The 22,813-nt window shown below is 41.4% G+C and overlaps 1 protein-coding gene across 1 annotated transcript in view; it reads right to left on the bottom strand.

The window, feature by feature from the left end:
• Nucleotides 1-22,813, bottom strand: part of USH2A (usherin) — a 766,975-nt gene that overhangs the window by 598,653 nt on the left and 145,509 nt on the right. The window contains exons 12-14 of the mRNA XM_061626123.1: nucleotides 18,689-19,330; nucleotides 15,201-15,384; nucleotides 4,408-4,571 (exon numbers count right to left, since the gene is read on the bottom strand). Coding sequence (XP_061482107.1) covers nucleotides 4,408-4,571; nucleotides 15,201-15,384; nucleotides 18,689-19,330 — 990 coding nt within the window. The remainder of the gene's footprint in view (nucleotides 1-4,407; nucleotides 4,572-15,200; nucleotides 15,385-18,688; nucleotides 19,331-22,813) is intronic.

Raw genomic sequence — 22,813 nt, 5'->3', positions numbered from 1 at the left:
GGGAAGAACTGTGGTTTTTTTAACCCTTTGAAACAACACTTTGGAACTATTATCACAACAAATAAAATTTTAACCTTTCTGCTTCCTTAAACATGGAATCTGGACATAGTGAGAAAACACTGGAGCAATGCATGGAGAGACAGGTCTTCCTCTTTTAGCAACAGCAGAAGTCAGTAACAAGAGCAGAAACAACTACAACCTCAGAATACTACAAAGCAAGCCATGGTGATTGTGCTGTTTAGCTTTAGCACACAATTAAGAAACAGGAAAATTCTTCACATTTACCACTTGGTAAGATGGCAAACCATATTCACCCACAGAGGGGCTTTTCTTAGAATAAATGGCCTGACTATGATGCTGCACATCTAGAACCACCACAGCAGCAACACAGATGATCACACAGGGCCTAACTCCTATTGATTCTGTGCATGCATGCTATGCAGCACTGCTCTCATACTGTTTAGGAAACTACCTAAAATAGATTCCATTTTTCAGTGCAGATTAACTTTTGAAATCTAACAGTATAATGCTTTTTCAGAATAACCTTATCTATTTATTTTATTTATTTAGTTTCATTTATAGACCGCCCATAACCAATGGCTCCCTGGGCGGTGTACAACATATAAAAATACAATATAAAATACAAGTACGTTAAACAATATCAAAACAACTAAAGCAATTAACACATCAAAATACTTAAAAATATATTAAATATATTTAAAATGTATTTAAAATGCATTTAAAATGCCGGGAGAATAGGAAGGTTTTAGCCTGACGCCGAAAAGATAACAACGTAGGCGCCAAGCGTACCTCCTCGGGGAGACTGTTCCACAATTCGGGGGCCACCACAGAAAAGGCCCTGGATCTTGTCATTACCCTCCGAGCTTCTCGATGACTCGGTACTCAGAGGAGGGCCTTAGGTGTCGAACAAAGTGCACGGGTAGGTTCATAGCGGGAGAGGCGTTCCATCAGGTATTGCGGGCCCACACCGTGTAGGGCTTTATAGGTCAGTACCAGCACCTTGAATCTGGCCCGGAAACAAATTGGCAGCCAGTGCAAACGGGCCAGAACAGGTGTAATATGTGAGGACCGACTGGTCCTTGTCAATAATCTGGCTGCTGCGTTTTGCACTAGCTGCAGCTTCCGAACCGTCTTCCAAGGGCAGCCCCACATAGAGTGCATTACAGTAGTCCAATCTAGAGGTCACTAGAGCATGAACAACTGAGGCGAGGTCGTCACCGCCAAGATAGAGGCGTAGTTGGGCTACCAGACGAAGATGGTAGAACGCATTCCGAGCCACCGAGGCTACCTGAGCCTCGAGTGACAAGGAAGGATCGAAAAGAACCCCCAAACTACGAACCTGTTCCTTTGGAGGGAGTGTAACCCCATCTAGAACAGGATGAACATCCTCCATCTGTGCGGAAAAGGCACTCACCAACAGCGTCTCAGTCTTATCTGGATTGAGTTTCAGTTTATTAGCTCCCATCCAGTCCATTATCGCGGCTAGGCAACAGTTTAGCACATCAACAGCCTCACCTGAGGAACATGAAAAGGAGTAGTAGAGCTGCGTGTCATCAGCGTACTGGTGGCAGCGCACTCCAAAACTCCGGATGACCGTACCCAGAGGCTTCATGTAGATGTTGAAAAGCATGGGGGACAGAACCGATCCCTGTGGGACTCCACAATGGAGAGTCCAGGGTATCGAGCAATGCTCCCCAAGCACTACCTTCTGGAGACGATCCGCCAAGTAGGAGCGAAGCCACTGCCAAGCAGTAACCCCAACTCCCAACTCCGCAAGTCTCTCCACAAGGATACCATGGTCGATGGTATCAAAAGCCGCTGAGAGATCAAGGAGAATCAACAGAGTTACACTCCCCCTGTCCGTCTCTCGACAGAGGTCATCATACAGGGCGACCAAGGCTGTTTCTGTGCCAAAACCGGGCCTAAAACTGGATTGAAACGGATCTAGATAATCGGTTTCATCCAAGAGCGCCTGGAGCTGGCTGGCAACCACCTGTTCCAAGACCTTGCCCAGAAATGGAACATTCGCTACCGGTCGATAGTTGTTCAAATTATCTGGGTCCAAGGATGACCTCTTCAAGAGAGGTCTCACTACAGCCTCCTTAAGACAGCGAGGGACAACTCCCTCACTTAAGGAGGCATTTATCACCTCCTTGGCCCAGCCGGCAGTTCCAGCCCGGCTAGCTTTAACTAGCCAAGAGGGGCAAGGGTCTAGTACCGATGTGGTTGCACGCACCAGTCCAAGCATCTTGTCAATTTCCTCAAGCTGCACCGACTGAAACTCATCCAATAAATGCGGACAAGACCGTGATCTACGTACCTCAATGGATCCAACTTTTGTAACATTAGAGTCGAGGTCCCTACGGATGCATGCGATTTTATTTTGGAAGTGCCCCGCAAACTCGTTGCAGCGGGCTTCAGATGACTCTATGATATCCTGAGGGCCAGAATGTAAAAGCCCACGTACTATCTTAAAAAGCTCCGCTGGGCGGCATAAAGATGATCTAATAGTGGCAGCAAAATAACACTTTTTTGCTGCTCTTACCGCTTTTATGTACAGCTTAGTGGAGGCACTTACCAGAGCATAATTGCATCCGTCAGGAGTTCGCCTCCATCTACACTCAAGCCTCCTCCTCTCTTTTTTCATCACTCTCAGCTCCGGGGTATACCACGGAGCTGTATGAGCTCTACATCGAAGGGGGCACGCGGGAGTGATCGTGTCAACAGCCCAGGTCATTTCCGTATTCCACAGTTCAACCAGGGCCTCAACAGGAGCACTAGTCTTATCAGCCGGAAAATCTCCCAGAGCCTTCTGAAAACCCAAAGGATCCATTAGTCTCCGGGAGCGGACCAACTTAATAGGTCCCCCACCTTTGCAGAGGGAAAGGGACGCTGTAAGCCTAAATCTCAGCAGGCGGTGATCTGTCCATGACAATGGGGTAGATGAAAAACACCCCACCTGCAGATCACTATCTCCATGTCCGGTGTCCTTCTAGTTCAAATTGCTAGAGAGAATACATTGATAACTATCGGGGCAAAGGGGATTGTGTTATCAGAAAAAAAGTATAGGGTTCCTGTTATTAAAACTTCTTTGCACCTGCAACTGTTCAAGTTTGGGGTACATTAGAGCCACAACATTAAACTAACTTCAAAGGGTTATGGGCCCCTTTCTGTATCTCACTTAGCAAATGCTACTGTAGTCTGCAGTAGCCAAGAATAACCATAACTGGAAACATTTTTTTTAAATTTATATCATGAGTCCTTTTGGAAGATTAGATTTTGTTATTTTCTATTTGAGGCTTATTCAAATTGAGTGTAGTGAATCCAGTGGGACTTACTCCAGGCAAATGTGTATAGGACTGTAGCCCTCAGGGAACAATCCAACAGGATGTTTTCCTGAACAAGCACCTCTAAAATGAATGGGAGCCCTGCCCATTTCAATAGTGGTTTTGCCATTACACTTTGCCACAAAAGGTCTTATATCTTTAAAGTACTGGATTTGAAATTGAATGTATGTATATGTATAATTGTTTTTGTTAATTGTTTTATATGTAATTTTAAAATTATTTTTATATATCTAATTGCTTTAACTGTTTTATATGTCTGGTTGTTTTATACATGTTTTAATTGTATTGTAAACTGCTTATAGGATCAGATTCACAAATGAAATAAATAAATAAAATATGCTTAGACTAGGACTTGGATGAGCCTCCTATGGAAAATCATTTAGTGAGCAAAACTATCTCTAAGTACTTACATAAATTTGAGAATGGTACTGTGGACAATAAGCCCTCTTCAAGCATTATACCTGCCAGTTTGCTCTACACAGGAGCTGACAGTAGGGATGCACCAAGTAGGACAAATGTCTATAGTGACAGAGTCTTCACACACACACCTGTACGAAAGACAGCTTCCTACACAATCTGGAACCCTTATCACTCAAGGTTCTGGATGGTGAGGAAGCCTTCACCCTGTACATGCACAGGTTGCATCACTATAAACGCATATGCACACACACACTAGAGGGTTGGGCTCTTCAGTGCATCTCCACTTCCACGTAGAGCAATATGGGATCCCAATAAGGCTCGGGAAAGAAGATACTATTGAAGTAAGTCATTCCACAGCCCTATGAAAACTAGAGCACTGGTGTAATTTGCTTACTTTCGTTGATACAAACATCCACGCTGTCTTTGCTACAACGCATCATGTGATATATCTAAGTACCAAAACATAATATTTCTCCTAACATATTAATAAAGTGTGTGGGGGAGTTCAGGTTATCAGTAACATCTATTTTGAGCATTACAGTTATATTGTTTAACAATAAGTAAACCAGTAAGAACCATTAATATGAAATATTTGCTCTCATGACCAACCACCACTTACTTTTACTGCAGCCAAACAGGTTTTGAATGACCAAATTACTAGCACTGGGAACACAGTTGTCACATTTTGAGCCAGTTATAAATTGTTTACACACACATTGTCCAGTAATGGGATGACAAGTTCCATTAATGGCTCCTGCAGGATGACAATTACAACGCTGACATCTATAAACAAAAACAAATCAAGAAAGTAATGAAAGCACATTTAACACTTCAGTTAGACATAATAGGGTTTAATTCAGTGGCTTCTTTTCAGTCACATAATAAAGCATCACAAATGAAGAACTTTACAAAATGGGCTGTAGTAGAAAAACAAAATACTATAATCTCTTTAGAAAAACGCTTCAAATTCACTATTAAAGTTGGTGTTTCTTCCACTTATGACCTAGACTTCTAAAAAAAAATGTAATGATGCCATTGGCTTGCCCTGGAAACTGTGCAGCGGTGTCCCATAACAATGTGGTAGAACACATGTTTTGCATGCTCAAAGTCTGATGTTCAGTCCCTGACATCTTCAGGCAAGGCTCTCAAATGCTCCTGTCTGAAACCTTGGGGAGCCACTGTCAGTTAACATAGACAATAATAAGTTCAATGGATCAGTGGTCTGTTGTATATTGTAAAATTGAACAACAGACCTCCCTCCAGTGTTCAGGGGACAATTCATCCCTTGTAAAAGTGTCTAGAGAATTTCTGCTCCTTTTGGGGGGGGGGCAGACAGTTGAATTTCACTAAACTTTTTCGGGGAGAGAGGATCTGGCACATCTTATTTATACAATATTTTTTAATTAATGTTGGAGGAAAAAGGTTCATGTTCACCCGGAACAAATATAACACGTGCTGGATCCACCTGACCCTGCAGCATTTCCTGTTGGGGGTGAATCAGAATGCCATAGCTAATTTCAGACAGAAAAAAACCTCAGGCATCTCAGATAAGCATTGAAAGGTAGGTAGTAATTGCCACACATCTCTAGATGTGACAGATGTGATCTCTAGACAGCCTGATTGCCACACATCTCTAGATCCAACACAACTGGGTGTAAACACAGCTGGACAAGAAATGATGTGGCTTGGCTGCAGGAGCAGCTTGAACATGCCGATTCAGCCACTGCTTACATACAAGGCAATGTTAATGGGCAGGATGGGGGAGAGGAGGCAAGCAGAGGCAGCAGCAGCAAATGCAACAGGAAATGATGGAGGCTTAGGGGAAACTACCACTATCTCAGAGGCAGCAAAGAAAACTAAGAAGAGACTGATTTAAGGTAGGGATGGCTAAAAGTGAGGACTGTGAGTGAAGAAACTACACAGTCCTGGGCACTGGAGACACCCTGGTAGGGAGGGGGAAGTGCCTATAAAAACTTCAGATGGTACAATTAAGCCTCACGGGAACCTTATGAGGAGCAGAATCTTTGTTTTAATATGTTTTCAAATATATTTTCTTTCAATATGTTTTAACGTCCTTTGCTTTTAAGATGTTTTAGGGGGGTTGTTTGTCGCCCTGGGCTCCTTCCGCTAGGAGGAAGGGCGGGGTATAAATTTAATTAATAAATAAATAAGAATCTCAGACTTCCTTAACAAAGGAGTAAAGGACATACCAACCCACTTCTACAAACTTGAGTAGACTTGGGGCTCTGAAGCAATCCTGCTACACCACTGTATCTTTCTGGGCTATAGACTAGGACAGTAAGTCAAACCCTCCCTCTTTGAAAAAATGAGTGAAATCGCCCACCTTCCATCATCTTTAGGGGACTTCTATTCTTGCTCCTCTGCCATGAATAGCATCCCTCCCACCCCCCAAAAAGTAGCCAAAAATATTGGTTCAGTGTAAGCCAGTTTCCTATGTTCCTATGACTATACAACAGCCACATGCTTTCACTGTATAGTCTGTCCTGCCTCTTAAGGAAGCCCAGCTGTGGAACACTCTATAGCAGAAGCAGCTCAGAATTATTTTCTCTTCCTCCATCGTAATAAGCCATTGAGACTCGGGCAGGGATTGTTGATTTATGGCTCACAAAATGTTAATCTGGGCATTATAAAAGATTTTGCTCATAGTTTCACTTCTAAGGAAAAAGAACAATGTGTGTGTTTCATAAACACTTTCTTTGCATCTTATGAAAAGAGAAGTGATTGCTGCTATACTGTCTCTTAAAGGCAATGGATTCTGACCATTCATGTTTATGTCTGGAGAATAGTGTGGTCTCTGATGTTGACCATCCTTGGTCTGGGGTTTCCCTCTTCATTTTATTCCCTTATTTGCCTTTATGAGTAATATTATTTAATTGAGTTGCTTGAGTCCTTTACCTCCTGACAGCATCATTATGAAATGTTACTATATTTTTTTCTAATTGTGGCACACAATGATCCGAACTGTTTTGGAATAACTAGGGCTGCTTTCACACATGGGGCTAATAGCACTAGTTTAACCGATTAAAAAGGTAGTGCTTCTATCTTGATTTCTAAAATCTCTTTCACACTGCAGTGCCTCTTGTGATAAGAAACAGTACTTTTTCAGCCAATATAGCAGCATTTCGCACAACTGTCCTTCACACAGCTTGTTTTCATCCCTCACCCATGCACACTGTTCCCCACTGTGTAGGAGGTCTAAGATCTTGTCCCGTCGCCATGCAAGCCCTCTCCCTTTAGGATCTGACTTTTTAAATTGTTTTAGTTGTATCAAGATGAGTGTGTGTGTGTGAAATGCTGCTGCTATCTGCGCTGATGCCGGAATACCGGTACGACGTTCATCAGACCAAAAAAAAAACAACCTGCGCAACTAAAGGGGGGAAACGCACTGCGGCAGCAGCTAGCAAAAAACTCCTGCGATCTTCTGGGTTCCCAGCCTTGCTAACGGATTATTTCTGGTATCATTCATTGTAGAAATTAGCGCTACACTTGCACTACATTCCACCAGAATTTCGGAGCTACCCGGTATGTCGTGTGAAAGCTCAAATATAATGCGCAAATTACCAGGTAAGAAATCGTCAGAATAACGGAATAAAGTGCAGTGTGAAAGCACCCTAGGAGTGCAAAGTGGACTAGTAAGGAACCCGAATAGAGAGCCTTTTCATGCAAATTTCTTAAAAGTAGAAAACTGTGACTTTTTAAAAATGAGCATTTTTAGAAAGTGTGAATACAGTTGTTCATTAAAAAAAATCAATACACAGAGATTACAATCTTGAAACCACACAAACAGTGCATTGATTAACACACAAAGGGAACTACTATTAAATGAATATAAATATAATCATTTTACCATACATTCTTCCATATATCTATGTAGCAAAACCCTGTTTATTCACTTATTTTCAGGGGGCTGTATCCATTGCTGCACCCGCAGAGCTCTACTCTCACAATGGGAGTTCCCCTTTTTCTCCCCTCCCCCAATCTGCTCCTGAGGGTCCCCTGATCCTCAGGAGCAAATTTTGACAGTGTTTGTGGGGGCTACAGGAGGCAGGGGGAGGATGTCCCATTGCACAAGAGGAAGTCTGTCACACAAGGAGAACAGCAGCATTGGATACAACCCAGTATTTTCATACAACAGTATTCTCTGAGTGGCTTACAACAATAAAACATTGGAATAGAATAGTCAAGAACAAAACAATTAAAAGCAACATAAAAGTTTGAGTATCTTCAAGTAACACAGTGTAATAACACACACAGCATCACTAAATATTGATCTAAAAGCCAGAGGAGTAAAAGTGCAGATATCTGAAAAGCATTGGGAAAGCTAAGTAGTCTTTACCTGGCACTGAAAAGAATATAAGGAAGGTACCAGGTTAGCCTTTCTGTGGAAACAATTCCTTAACTGAGTGCCACCACACACAAAAGGCCCTTTTCCCTGTACGCAGCCCACTTGGTGGGGGCACCTGTAGAAGGGGCTCTTTTGGAAGCTTCAGGGAGGAGGGTGAAATCTGTCCCAAGGATCAGAGGTGGTGGGAGGGTATTTACTTTTATATGATGTGGGGAAGGTTTTCTCCTTCTCTTTCCTTTTAACTGCAAAGTTAAAAACAAAGCCAAGCAATCACTCCAAGTGTCACCAAGTAGTGTTCCTGTGCTAAAGGGCATGCAGTATTACTAGGAGACTTACTAACAGTAGGAGGGTCCATTTTCCTTCCATATGCAGCATGGTAAGAAGAAACCCTGATTTCTTTGTGTGCTTGAAAAGATGGGTGACAGTCGTAAGAGGCTCTAGGTCTCAATTGTGTTTTATATTAAAATAAACAGCTATGTCCCATTAGTAAGTAGCAGGGTCTGTCCTTATTGGAAGCCTGAGAAAACCTCTGACTGTATGACAACAGTTCCCAGGTATACTCTGGGCATGTTTTCAAAGTGGATGGCAGTAGAGCCTCTACACCCTGTGCAAGCTGGCTGCATGGAATGGTCAGCTTGGCTTTGTTTTTAAATTCTATGTTAAAAGTTAATAAAAGATAGAGGGAGAAACCCACACACCTTGTATAAAAGAAGCAATGCCCCCCAAAGCTCCCTTCTGCATGGGAATGAAGCTTTGGCAAAGATGGGTGGTTATATGAATTCTAAAAGTCAGGGTAGGTCCATGTGGGAGGAAGTGATCCTTCATGTAACTTGGTCCAAAGCTATTATGGGCTTTAAAAGTCAAAAACAGCCATTTTAATTGGTTCTGGAAACAGACTGGAGCCAGGTGCAGATGATAAAGCACTAGTGTAATGTGCTCAAATTACCCAGTCCCCATTAATAACTTTGCAGTCCTGTTCTGGATATGCTGAATCTTCTGGACTGTGTTCAAAGGCAGCCCCATATACAATATATCTGATTTTTGCCTGCAGCCATGCCTTCTCTCTTAACTATTTCCTGGACCCAGCTGGGACATGAGGAACAAAGGCTTGGAATACAAGTGATCAACTGGACTTGACCAAGCACCTTGTCCACATTCTCAGGCCTCAAAACTGAAAGTTATTCAATAACACTGGACCAGACTGTGCTCTGGCCAGTGGAAGACTTCACTAGTGGCACTGCATTAACTGTAGATGTGGGTAACTTTATGCTGAAAGCATCTTGCAAATATGTCACAATGTATTATTGAGGGTACCTCCATATCTCCCCTGGGCCAGATCGCAGAAGAACTCTAGGGAAAGCTCTGTTGGACAACACTGAGAGGATGCAATGATACTGGAGGAAATTGCTCTCATCACTGCTACAGAGTACTTTCATTAACGAACTCTAATCTGTGTTCTGGTCAAACAGGGAATGCAAGTTTTTTAATGTTTCAAGACCTGTGTGACCAGAGAGGATACTAAGTTTTTTAAAAGCATTGTCATGATGCTGTGTTATAACTCTCTTAAAATTATAATCTGCATCCAGGCCAACAGTTCAAATGTAATTTTAGAAACTAATTTTTATTTATTTATTTATTTATTTTAAAAAATCAAGTAACATATTTGAAATAAAATATGAAGATTGATTAAAATGAATTTACAAAAATAGCTCACATAATTTGTCAACTGCATCTCTCTTTCTTAAAAGAGTTTAGTGACTTACTGTGTGATCTCCTGAGTTCAACACCATTTAAAAGACTGATAAAAGCAAAGGCTGCAAAATAAGCTGCAAATTTGTTTTATGGAATAATATTCTTTTGGGAATAAATAAAAACACTCTCTTGGAAACTATAATACTGTAATTTGTTTCTTTTATAATCAAGAGCAAAGGGCGTCTTCCCACAAATTGCATGATGTTCATTCATCTGCACAGAGTGCATTCAAATCCCCCTTCAAAGAGAGGTACTGTTTGGACTATTTAAAAGTCATCGTAAGTGTAGGAAAGTATATAGAAATGGAGAGTGCTGGCATATGCCAAGCAGTAAAATATTTAGTACTTTATAATTTTGTATTAATACCTAGCTTTTATTCTTTGTGGAATAGACACACAACATTTTTTTAAAAAACTTAGCTCAATGTTATTTTATTTTCTGGACCTCCATCATATAAGCCCCTCAACCCCGTTTCAGTTTCTGTGATTCATGTATGACAATCAAACTCAGTTTACACCAGTTAAATAATAAATACTTGATCTATGTAACATACTATGCAAACACTATTGTTTCCTTATTTCTATTTAATTCTTATAACACCTTGGAAAGATAGATTGATTATTATCCTTCTACTGCAGCTGGGAGCCAAGATTGAGCAATTACAGTTTAAGTAACATGCTTAAAGCTGGTCACATATCTCTCAGAATTTATATGGAAATGATGGATTGGGACCATAGCAGGGGCAAAAGGTTTAATCCTGAAGTAACCCCCCAGCTGCTATTTGCCCCCAAAATGCTATTTCTTACAAGCAGCAACATCGGTAGTGATTTTCAGTGGGTCAAACACCTGAACTACATACATCCAGATTGGACACACGCACACACACAAGCCATTTTTTCTAAAGAAAACAATATGGCTAGTTTTGGGCATTAAATTCTAAAGGCTGTATTCAACAAAGTTGTCCTTTTTGTGCAAGGACTTCCTCTTGCACAACAGAACTTCACCTCCTCCCCTTGAGTGCCCCGCAAATCTGTTCTGGGGTTTCCACAACCTCTGCAGCAGATTTGGAAGGCCCAGTGGGAGATTTTCTTTAAAAGTTAAAAGAAGCATTTAGCTTTAAAAAAAAAAAAAAAACAACCATCCACTTCTCATCCTTTTTTTAAAAAAGCCCCTCTGAAGCTGTCCTATGCTCCACACTCATTCTCCTGGCCAGAGCTTGGAAAAGTTATTTTTTTGAACTACAACTCCCATCAGCCCAATCCAGTGGCCATGCTAGCTGGGGCTGATGGGAGTTGTAGTTTTAAAAAAGTAACTTTTCCAAGCTCTGCTCCTGGCCAGCCACACTTTTTGGGAAATCCATTGTTGGGTGTCAAGATGTAATGCTCCAAACAGGTATTTCATGAAGTGCAGAAGACTGAGAAACTGATGCAAAAGTGCTGTAAAAATGGTTCTATTACACCCAGAGCTTGGAAAAGTTACTTTTTTAAACTACAACTCCCATCAGCCACAGCCAGCATGGCCACTGGATTGGGCTGATGGGAGTTGTTCAAAAAAGTAACTTTTCCAAGCTCTGATTACACCAACCTTTTTTTGGCATACTTCACCCCTCCTCTACATGAATGACTGGGAGAGGGAGAAGACTAAAGTTTCCAGGGCAGGTTGCAACAGTATTAAAATACAAGACTAAAATCACTTTAACAATTTGTGATCAGAAGAATAAGGGGGTCTTCATTATACAGTCACCAGAGTGGCTATATACTGTTGTGAGTTTGGGGGGTGGAATGGATAATTCCTATGAGTCCCCTTCCAGCCTCTGATTTGGAATCCTGTGCCTTGAGGAGAGAAACTCGATCTGCTGACCAGATGAGTTTCTTTTGTTAAGCTAATAGAGTGGCCAGTTTTGTTAATGGGTCTATCAGGTCCCCAGCAACTGGTGAATGGGCCAGGAAGACCCTTTTGTCATTGAAACTCTTCAGGAGAGCCTAGGGGCCTAGGAGAGGCTTGTGTTTTGAGTTGTGTCTGAGAAAGGCTGGGAACTGGAAGCAGGCAGAGAGACTGGCTCTCTGTACCATGGCTTTAGGATGCCTCCTGTAACACGGGTGGAAAACTAGATATTGAACTTCTGATGCCTTGAACCCCTCCATCCTAAGCTCAGGTTGGAATATGTGTAAATAAATAAACCCTATTTCATTAAGACACCACAGTCTCCACTGACCTTCTTCCCAAGGAAACCAAACCCAGGACGAGCACAGGGACCCCCTTGAAATCTCACTGCTTGGAGACTGGGGTGGCGTGCAACAATATTATAGCCAGCATGGATTTTTCACATTCCGCAATGTTAAATTGAAAATGTCCCCCATGCCATTCTGATGTTTCCCATCTCATTTCAAAACAAAACCTTACAAAACTTATAGTCCTGGACTCAGAAACGCTTGCTTAACAACCCTCTAAGTTTTCATGGTGATACACACAACAGTCAGAGAGACTGGTTAAGAGATTCAGATTCCCCTGACAAAGCTCCAGTGGTAAGAGTGGTCTAACAGTCAGCCCCTCTTCTGGGGACTGTAGCTCTGTGAGGGGAATAAGGCCTCTCCTAGCAACTCTCAGTACCCTTCACAAACTAAACTTCCCAGAACTCTTTGGGGGAAGCCATGACTGTCTAAAAGTGAAATAAAGGTCAGGTGTGGATGTGGCCAAGGACAATTTTGGATTAAATTTGGGTGGAAGACTACATGTTCCTAAGGTGGGGAAAATGCTGAAAAACAATTACACTATTCATAATGTTTTCCTTTTGGAAACGAAAGGGGCTTTACCTCTGCCCAGTGCCCACCCACCCAATCCCTTCCCCCTCCCTCTCTCCATCTTCATCCCTCCTCTTCTCTCTCCCTTTCCCCTCCTCCCTCTCCTGGCCAGTTGACTTAGTTCAAATAGTCACTTTAAATATGTTTAATTTAATTTACAATTTTAGTGAAGTTTCCTATAGTAAATCATTTTCTTTTCCTTCTGTTTCTGTAAATATATGAAGTACAGCAACACTTTGCAAAATTTACACCAAAAATACTCCAGAAACAATTGTGGAATAATGGCACTGACTATTCTGTAGAATAGTCTCCAACAGACATGAGGAGTGTCTCAGTTTGCACACGACAAAACAGTGGGAGGTGTGCAAATTCTAGCAAATTTCTAGGTGTGCTCTATGTTTTTAATTGACCATGCCCGCCTTTCCTTAAGTGGAGTGGTTTGAGCATAGCAGGCTGAAAATATGCATCTTGGGCAGGCCAAGTTTGTTTTTTCCAACAGATAGATTCATTGTTTAAGTAGCAACATATTGTAATCAGTCTGATTTTACATCAAACTGCAGTTTCAGATTCAAGTGTTAATGCATCCAAAATAGAAATAGAACCTCCAGTATGAAACACTAAAGGCTGTCTTCACATTGCTGACATTGACCAATAAAAAGGCTTTGAGATTAATAAAAATAAATTTGACACAGATTTCTAGGATGAATAATGAGAGAAATATTATTTTCTAGGTTAGATTCTCTGTATACAGTAGTAACACAGAAGCAAGAAGCACAGAAGCAAGAAGCAAAGTAAGAACACCACCAAGAAACATGCAAAAATTTAATTCTGCATCTTGGGATAAGGCAGGTGTTGCCACCACTCACCACATGCTCAGAGGCACCGCAAGGGTTTTTTTGCCTATTCATGAATATATATAGGCATCAAAGGCCAGGGTTACTCACATGTAGAAAGCAAGCCTGTTGAGGGCTCTTTGGGCCCTTTGCTGTGTTCCCCCAAGTTGTGTTTGTCCATCTTTCCCCACTGTTGCTGTTGGTGTGTTCAGCATGTTTGTAGCAGAGAGTTTTCTCCCGTGTGATTTAAACACCCCATTCAATATACTTTCCCTCTAGATGTAACACATGAAGATGACTAATATCTCCTCCCAAAGTTAAGCTGGGATCCTATTCCTGGCTGAGGAAGGAGTCTCCCCAACCCCCCCATGTGACTAATTTTCAATGCTGGGCAAGGACTAGGCCACAGTCCTTGGGACTTTGGACCAAATAGAATGGGGTGCTTCAATGAGTTTGATGGACTTGTTGGGGGGGCTCTTGCACCTGAGGCTTGAGAGCTACTCTGATCTGTGCCCTGCGGCTTGGCTTAGAGATTGCACAGCTCCCTGTAAACATAAGCATTAGCCTTCGGGGACACTTCTGAGTTGCAGTTTCTTGTCCAGGACATGGAGAAAAAGCAAAAAGGAACACTGGGTTTTCCATGTAACGAACTTAGCTGTTTGACAAACATATGTGCTCATCAACATTCTGAAAAGAAAATTGAAACAACGGGCCCATCCATATAACTGTATAATCTGCAGTGTTATTGCTTTGTGTCCTCATTAATTCAACATTATCAATATGATGTTGCAAGCCAGTGTGGATTTTGCATTCACAAATCTGCATTAGGAATATCACTGAAAAACCGATATGCTTTCCTGTATTGATAATCAGTTGCATTAACGACTGTACACTTGGATGCAATGACTGGACTTTCCTGCCATAGGCAGTCCATGGGCATTCCTCCATCATATGCCAAGCCACCTGTCTCCTTCCCTACTAATAGCCAGTTGCATTTTTGGTACTGAAGTTGGATCCACCCTTTGTCCATGCCTCCTCCTCCTTGCTTCCTGCTTCTGTTACTGAACTGGGGTACCTCCTCCTTCTGGCTTTTGTAACTATTGCATTGGTTTGTGTTTTTTTTTTTTAAAAAAAACCCTACTATTTTGCGATCAAACATAAAATCAAATGTTTAATGAATAATACTTCCATTTAAAAGCTATTTTGCAATATTATGCAAACCATTCATTGAAAACACTGCGTTTAAAGGAGGATGTTTTTAACTGAGCTTCTTTGGGCTGATAGGGGGAAGGGGGGAGAGGAGCAAGCTCTAGTACTTTAATGTGGCATTGATCTTGCAGTCAATCAAGCAGCAGGCAAAGCCTCTTTTCCTGCCCAACAGCTGATGGGGATGGCAGGGGGAGACAAACATCCCTGCAAATGACCATTATGGACCAATCACTGAAAAGTGGTGGACTCAGGGGAGTGGCCAATGCTAAAGGGATTTAGGGAAAAAAGCCCACATGTATGGATGCTTAAAAATCAGATTTTCACAATAATCTGACCATAAACAGGACAAGTATGGATCTCAAGGCCACCAACCGAATATGGAAAATGTGGGTTTTGTGGTTAGATATGAATAAGCCCAACAAATCAGCTCTGCTTTGTAATAATCACTCACCTCCCAGTTTCAGAGTCAAATCCATAATAGTCGTCTCTGCAACGGTCGCATCTCCTCCCAGATACAGAAGAATCATGGCAAACGCACTGGCCAGTGAGACTGTCGCAGACGTCATCCACTGAACCAGTTGTGTGGCATAAACAGGGAAAGCAACCATTAATACCATGCAGAGAAATATAAAACCCTGTTTAAAAACAAAATGGTGTGAAAATTAGACTGATCATCAGAGTTAAAAAATGATGTAAAACAGCATTACGAGTACTATTACACTGATTTTTGGGTTGTGTTTTGTGTGTTGCTGTTTTTCTAGAAAATTTGCCATTTCAGGGATGTGAACAAATCGCACACATGCCATTGCTTCCACCTATGCCTACATTTTTTTCAGGCCTGTATATATTCTTGCCAACACAAGCGGTTGTCAACCTGGTTGTCTTCACCCCCAGAAGCTTTCCCTGTCCAGTTTTCTGCAATCCTCTCCCTTTTAATGTAGCCCTCACCCTATATTCCAGATCTTTCCAAAAGGTTCCCGATCCATCAGGAGTAGCTTTTTGGGTACACAGTGAGCTGCAGTGGGAAGGAAGGCACATGGAATTCCTCCTGAATCCGCATCCTTGTGCTAGAGTTGCATTATATGCAACTGCAGGAGTTGAATCCAGGAGCTGAATCCAACTAAGTACTGCTCAGAGTAGACTTACTGAAATAAATAGATATAATTTAGTCATGTACATTAATTTCAGTGTGTCTACCCTGAGTAGGACTAAGATTGAATACAACCCCATATTTTAAAGCCAGCAAAAATAGTGCAATGATCCCTTAGCCTTCAAGAAATTAGATCTCTGAAAGTGCAGCAATACTCAAGGCTTGTTGTTGTTGATTATACAAAGAGGCATGGAGGCAGGAAATACCCTTGTCAGCATAAGCAGTTTGCTCTCTTCAGTTTATGCTATCAATTAAAAAAATTCTATAAGAAAAATAGAGCAGCATACGTCCTTGCCATTCCCTTCCAAGGACAAAGGTGACTGTCCCAGGAAGTCTTGTCAACTTATCTCTGCCTCTCCCAGCCCGCTCTCTGATTAAAAGACCGCTACTGAGGGTCAGTGGGTCAGGTAATACTGAGGATGGAGGTGGGGGAGAGAGACATGTTCTATTCATTAGCTCATATATCAAAATTTGAAATATTTTTAAAAATATATAATGGAGGCCCAAATTCTAACCTTTCCAAGTCCTTGCAACATACTGTAGTTCCAGTGATCCATTTAATGTGCATGGCTATTTTAATACATTCAGGGATAATCATCCATGCCATTTTTTGTTACTTATGCATGCCTATTCAGAAGTAAATCCTACTGAGTTCAATGGCCTTGCTTCCAGGTAAGAGGATCACAGCTAAAATCTGAAATAAGCCTATTACTTTAAAGCTTTTTAAAGTTAAGTCAGATTTTGGAGAACAGGTAAAATATTTTCAAGGAGATGGGGAGGGAGAGGATTCAGTGCCTCAGTCTTGGAATAATCAGTGTATTTTATGAGCATGTGAACAACTCAGTAATGTAGGTGCTCTGGATATGGGGCTGAAACATGATGGAAGGGGAGTACTTTCCTTAAATGATGTCCAGTGCACACTGGCACACCTGCTCTACACAACCAACATTTCTATCAGGCACAGGAGATGACTACCAGACTGGGGGAAATAATACTGACAAGACCCAGCCCTTTAAATATTTCAAGATGGTCACCAAACACAGCTTCTCAGCACTGAATCCAGATATTTTACAATTCCTTAAAAATGTTGAGGACCAGGCTTTGGCAAGTCTCTAACAGTTCTGCTTATGTGGAACACTTAATGTCCAGAATCATCTAATAGCTGACACAATCAATATGGCATTCGTGTTCATCTAAGAAATTACACCGAGATACCATTGTAATGGGTTTTAAACGTTGTACACCAAAGAGCTTCATTTGTATATTTTGTGTGAGCCTTACTCTTGTTGTAATATATTGTTTCCAAGAGAGCAAGATCTGCTACCATTTCTGTTCCCTAGCACATACATGGGGAACATTTTTCAGCCTGAGGGCTGCATTCCAATAGGCAACTGTCTGAGGAACACATGGAACTGATAGGGGAGGGCAATAACTTTCTACAGTGGCTCTCTGTCTAGAGGCATTATTACAGTTCAAGGACACATTTCAGCCGGACAAAAGAACTGGAGAGTGTGAACAGAGTTAGTGAGGGATGTGGCCTGGGGGAGATCTGGAGGATGGGAGAAGTGGCCAGACAGAGAGGTCTGGAGGGCCACATTGGGGGCCCAGGCCTGAGATTCCCCACCCCTACTCCAGCACTTTGACTCTACGAGTCTCATTTTTGCTTGAAAGAATGAGCTAGTACAGAATTGGCCTCATAGGGCAAGTCAGAACGTGAATGTAAATGTACACTAGATTTCCTCTACTAACAGGGACAAATGGAATAATCTTTCAGCCAGTATGGAATCTCTGTAGATTGGGAATGCCTCATCTCCATCCAGCTCCAATCTAATCAAGCCTCATGGTACACCTATTGAATTGGGTTTTGAGACCCCTAGAGAAATAAAGGACCCTATAGCAGATGCACTGGGAAACCCAGTCTAAGAACAATACAATCAAATGCTATACCACTCATCAGGCTGGGATTCTACACCCAAAAGATGACACATGACACTCTTTTGCACATAACTCCACACATTTTTTTTGCACCAACTACTCGTGGGAAAAGAAAAATCCCACTAGCACTGTAGATACCTTTCCCTTCCTTTTGTTCTAGAAAACACTACTTTTAGAAAACCATGCCTTTAAGAAGAATCTCCAGCTAGATTTGGTGGGTCTTCCTTCACACCTTACTCTGTTTTGTACCAATTTTGTCAGGGCTGTAGGAGAACCCATGAATTGGCAACAGCAGTGCCTTTCCACCATCAATACTATGTTCATCAGGATGGGGTGGGGTGAGGACAGAGCTCGGAAAAGTTACTTTTTTGAACTACAACTCCCATCAGCCCCAGCCAGCATGGCCACTGGATTGGGCTGATGGGAGTTGTAGTTCAAAAAAGTAACTTTTCCAAGCTCTGGGTGAGGAGGTGGTAAAGTTGGGGGAGTCTGAGTTGGTGGCGGCAGCCCCACATGCCAACCTACAGCTAACTTGGCCACTCTTTTCTCTGCCTTCTTCCCTCTTTTAATTCTTTATTTGGCATAGTTGGAACGCCTTATCAGCTGTTCTGCAATCCTCCATTTGTATTAGGCTATGTGAGGTTGTTGTGACTAGACTTGTCTATCATGCTAACATGGAATTTCCCATAATCTGTGCACAGACTGCTTAGAAATTAATACTACAACATTGTAGAACTTGCAGGAATTATATGCATGGAATTCAAGATGCCCTTGGATACATTATTTGAAACCTATTTTAAAAATGCATCATGCTACAGAGAGTTGACAAGCTGGTTTTGTTATTATTTCCTTACCTGGTTTACACTTATTGCACCTTCTTCCATAACGATGAGGCAGGCAAACACATTGTCCATTGAGCTGGTCACAAACAGTTTCTGGTAGTGTCCCCAGGGGATCACAGTCACAAATCTCGCAGCCGAGAAGGTTTTTAGTGGTGAGATTGTACATATGAGGCATGCATTGACTACACTGAAGGGCTGTGACACCAGTTTTGCAAGGACATTGTCCTGTTGATTTGTCACACAGCAAAGAGCCATTTACTGTACCATCGTTATCACAGTTACAGGGCAGACAGGCTAAGGAATCATTTTGCTGAACTTTGTAGTACCCATCTAAGCAGTCACTGCATTGCCTTTCCCCAAAGTTAGGTTTGCAGACACACTTTCCTGTGTTAGGATTGCACGTTGTACCAGAAACAGATCTTTCTATTTGACAATCACAGGGCTTACAGCCAAAAGCATCCAACCCATAAAAGCCATCAATGCAAGTATCACAATGAAGTCCTTTGACATCTTCCTTACAAATGCATTGACCAGTAGAAGGGTTGCAGAAATCATTCACAGAGCCATGGATATTACATTTGCAAGGTTCACAGCCATCTTTCTTAAAAGTATGGAGGAGTTTATATCGAAAGTTGCAGTGATCACACCTGAAACCTGAAGAGAGAAATGTCATCGTTACAAGTAAAAGGAGGAAAGGAAGGATACAAACCTCACTTTGCATAGGTTCCACCCAAAGACATGAGTTTCTATGTGGGTATGGTAGGAATCCTTAAACTGGAAGAGAACAGGAAGTCTGGGGCAATCCCAGCTGCAAAACAGGACTATCTTACAGTCCCCTCTGATCAGCTATGGAATATGGAATCATAGCCTAGAACAAAGAGTTACTGGCCATCAGGACTTGGGGGAAATTCCTTCCAGACCCAGAATATAGGTTTCAATAAACCCCAGCCAAGAACAAAATAGAGTTTGATTTCAAAGGGCAGGCACAAGACTATGCCCCTTCTGCAGCATTTAGTGACTATACAATTCCCACACCTAAAATCTGCTGGACAGCAATTCAGTTGTAAATTCTAGGCTCAGAGACAGAATACAAGCTTTGCAAGTAGAACGTCCCAGATTCAGTCCCTGGCATCTCTAGACAGAGGTGGAAAAGACTCAAACCCTGGAGAGCATTCAGTGTAGACAATAGCAATGGCACAATACTGAGTCAGTTTGGCCAATGATCTAACTTGGCATAAGGCAAATTCCCATGATCCTATTACTAGTAAACTTTGGAGAATTTGGACATTTCTGTCATCATGTTAGTTAAGAAAATTGTCTCCATGTTCTGAACTCCAAGAGATGTTAAGTTAGCAAAGTGTATGTAGGAATATAAGCATACTCAACAAGGGCTCTGCTTGCACTATTTTAAGAGATCCCAGTTTGCCTTCCTTTTTGTCCATGATAAATAGCAAATGTGTGCTAAAGTTTTCATAATATATTTTTGTAAAACAAAAAACAAAAATGACTAAAATGGGGTCAGATTATTGTTCATCACATTGTGTGTTACATGATGGGACTTACCTACTGAAAAACAAGCCTAACAATAGTAAAAGTACAAGTGATGCACCTGTTTCCAGGTTTAGGATAGAGGATTATAGTCTGGAACATTGCAAATTAGATTGCTAGAAATTAATTTTAGTGCTGAAGCTAAATATATCAGTATTTACTAATATATCTTCCTAAATACATAATATGTTTTGTTTTCATATTGCAAAATGAAATGCTTTTGTTTACATTCACTATTCTGCTAACATCTATAATAATACATTTGTAACCAAAATCATTTTCATGGTGTATGAAGTCAACCTGTATTTCCATTATTCTTTCTCCCCTTCCAAAGTCATAACTTTATGTTGCCTTAGGCATGGCTTATGAGTGTTGTTTTGTTTTTACTTTTTTTTAATTCAGGAATTGCATTGTTTCTAATTTATAAACTGTATTACCAAAAAAATGAAATCCAGAATATAATTTCAGAAATGTCAACTCACGTGTGCATCCCTCCCTCACTTTTTAAATATAATGTAAGTAAAATTCTCACCATCCTGCCATCATAACTAAAATAAAATAAAATGGAAGTCCTGTGTTTTAACCAACAAGTTCATTCTATTGCAAAAGTTACATAAACATACGCACACACACATATATAGAATATCCTATGTAGAAAAAAAAATCTCCCCAAATGGTGGGAAATACATTATATATGGATAAAACCTGAAGAACTCTAACAGAAGGCAAGTTCCTTTAGCAGTGATGAATGGCTCACCTAAGGCATATCATTTAATTTCAATAAGGAAAATAAAAAAGGACCACTATTGCTGCAAATTTTAAAAATAACTGTATTGTTAACAAGAATTATGACTCATTTTGAACTATTAAAATTGGTCTACATGGATTCATATCATATCAGTTTTAAAAATATGTGCAGTGCTTATTTGAATATGCCATACATATTCCTGACAGGTAATCTATTCCTAACGATACTGAGAAAGGCCTACAGGGCATCACATTCAATGTTAACAAGTACAGGGGAGTTAGCATGCTTGGCATTTAATTCACATTCTTCTCCCTTTTTATTCTAGATGAATGACCTACTTTAATAAAATTATTGGTGCTAATGTATTTTACCAGTGATAGGATCATTAGTAAGATTTAACAGTTGTGCTAACTCTAACAGCTCATGCTCCATAACATTGCAGCACTTACTTACATTTTCTTTTATCAAGCTTGTTTAAACAGGCACAATGATAATGGACTCTAAGTTTACTTGTATATCCAGTTGCTTTTTTAAAAGTCAACACATATATTTAAATAGCTGCACATACTGAATACATAGCATTGCAGCATAGCTGTTTGGTCACTAGTAAAACAAATGTCACCTCATTCCTCATTATATGGGTAGTTGAGAGAGGGGGTATTATATAGTACATACAGGTGATGCAAGCAAGTATGGGTCTTCCCCTTCTATGGGACTAAATAAGAAAGCTCCACTTGTCCAAGAGCTCTGGATCAGCTTTCCCTCATCAGGCATAAAGTTAATAAACTTAATAATAAACTTTAATTTATAGGCCGCCTATCTAGCCAGTGGCCACTCTAGGCGGCGTACAATAAAACATGATAAAATACAATAAACAATATAGCCAGTACAGTACAATGCAAAAATTACAGTATTTAGTAGATTGTTCATATTACAGTTCTAGAACTAGTTCACCTTGGAAGTCTCGAAGGTCGTAAAGGCCTGATGGAAAAGCCAAGTTTTCAGGCCCCGGCGAAATATATCTAGGGAAGGGGCATGTCGAAGATCCATTGGGAGGGAGTTCCAAATCGTGGGGGCTGCTACAGAAAAAGCCCTCTCTCGAGTCTTCACCAACCTAGCCACTTTAGTCGGTGGAACCGAGAGAAGGCCCTGAGTGGCAGATCTTGTAGGGCGGCACACTTTATGACATTGGAGGCGCTCCTTCAGGTATACTGGGCCGAAACCGTATAGGGATTTAAAGGTTAATACCAACACCTTGAATTGAGCCCGGAAAATAACTGGAAGCCAGTGAAGATTGTATAACACTGGGGTAATATGATCATAACGGCGGCTATTCGTAAGTAAACGAGCCGCCGTGTTTTGTACCAGTTGTAATTTCCGGACTGTTTTCAAGGGTAACCCCACGTAGAGCGCATTGCAGTAGTCTAAATGAGAGGTGACCAGAGCATGTACTACGAGTGGGAGCTGGTGGACAGGAAGGTAGGGTTGCAGCCTTCGGATGAGACGCAATTGACCCCAAGCTGCCCGGCATACCAATGAAACCTGAGCCTCCATGGTCAGCCTGGAATCAAGGATCACCCCGAGGCTGCGGACCTGGTCCTTCAGGGGCAGTTTTACCCCATTAAACACCAGGTCAATATTTCCCAACCCTCCTTTGTCTCCCACAAGCAGTACCTCCGTTTTATCAGGATTCAGCTTTAGCCTGTTTCTTCCCATCCATCCACTCACGGATTCCAGGCACTTGGACATGGTCTCCACAGCCAACTCTGGTGAGGACTTAAATGAGAGGTAGAGCTGAGTGTCATCCGCATATTGGTGGCACTGCAGCCCAAACCTCCTGA

This window comes from Rhineura floridana, chromosome 4 (assembly GCF_030035675.1).
Source record: "Rhineura floridana isolate rRhiFlo1 chromosome 4, rRhiFlo1.hap2, whole genome shotgun sequence".
NCBI classification, from domain to species: Eukaryota; Metazoa; Chordata; class Lepidosauria; order Squamata; family Rhineuridae; genus Rhineura; species Rhineura floridana.
The sequence above is the reverse complement of the archived record's forward strand: the minus strand, read 5'-3'. Positions and strand labels throughout refer to the sequence as shown.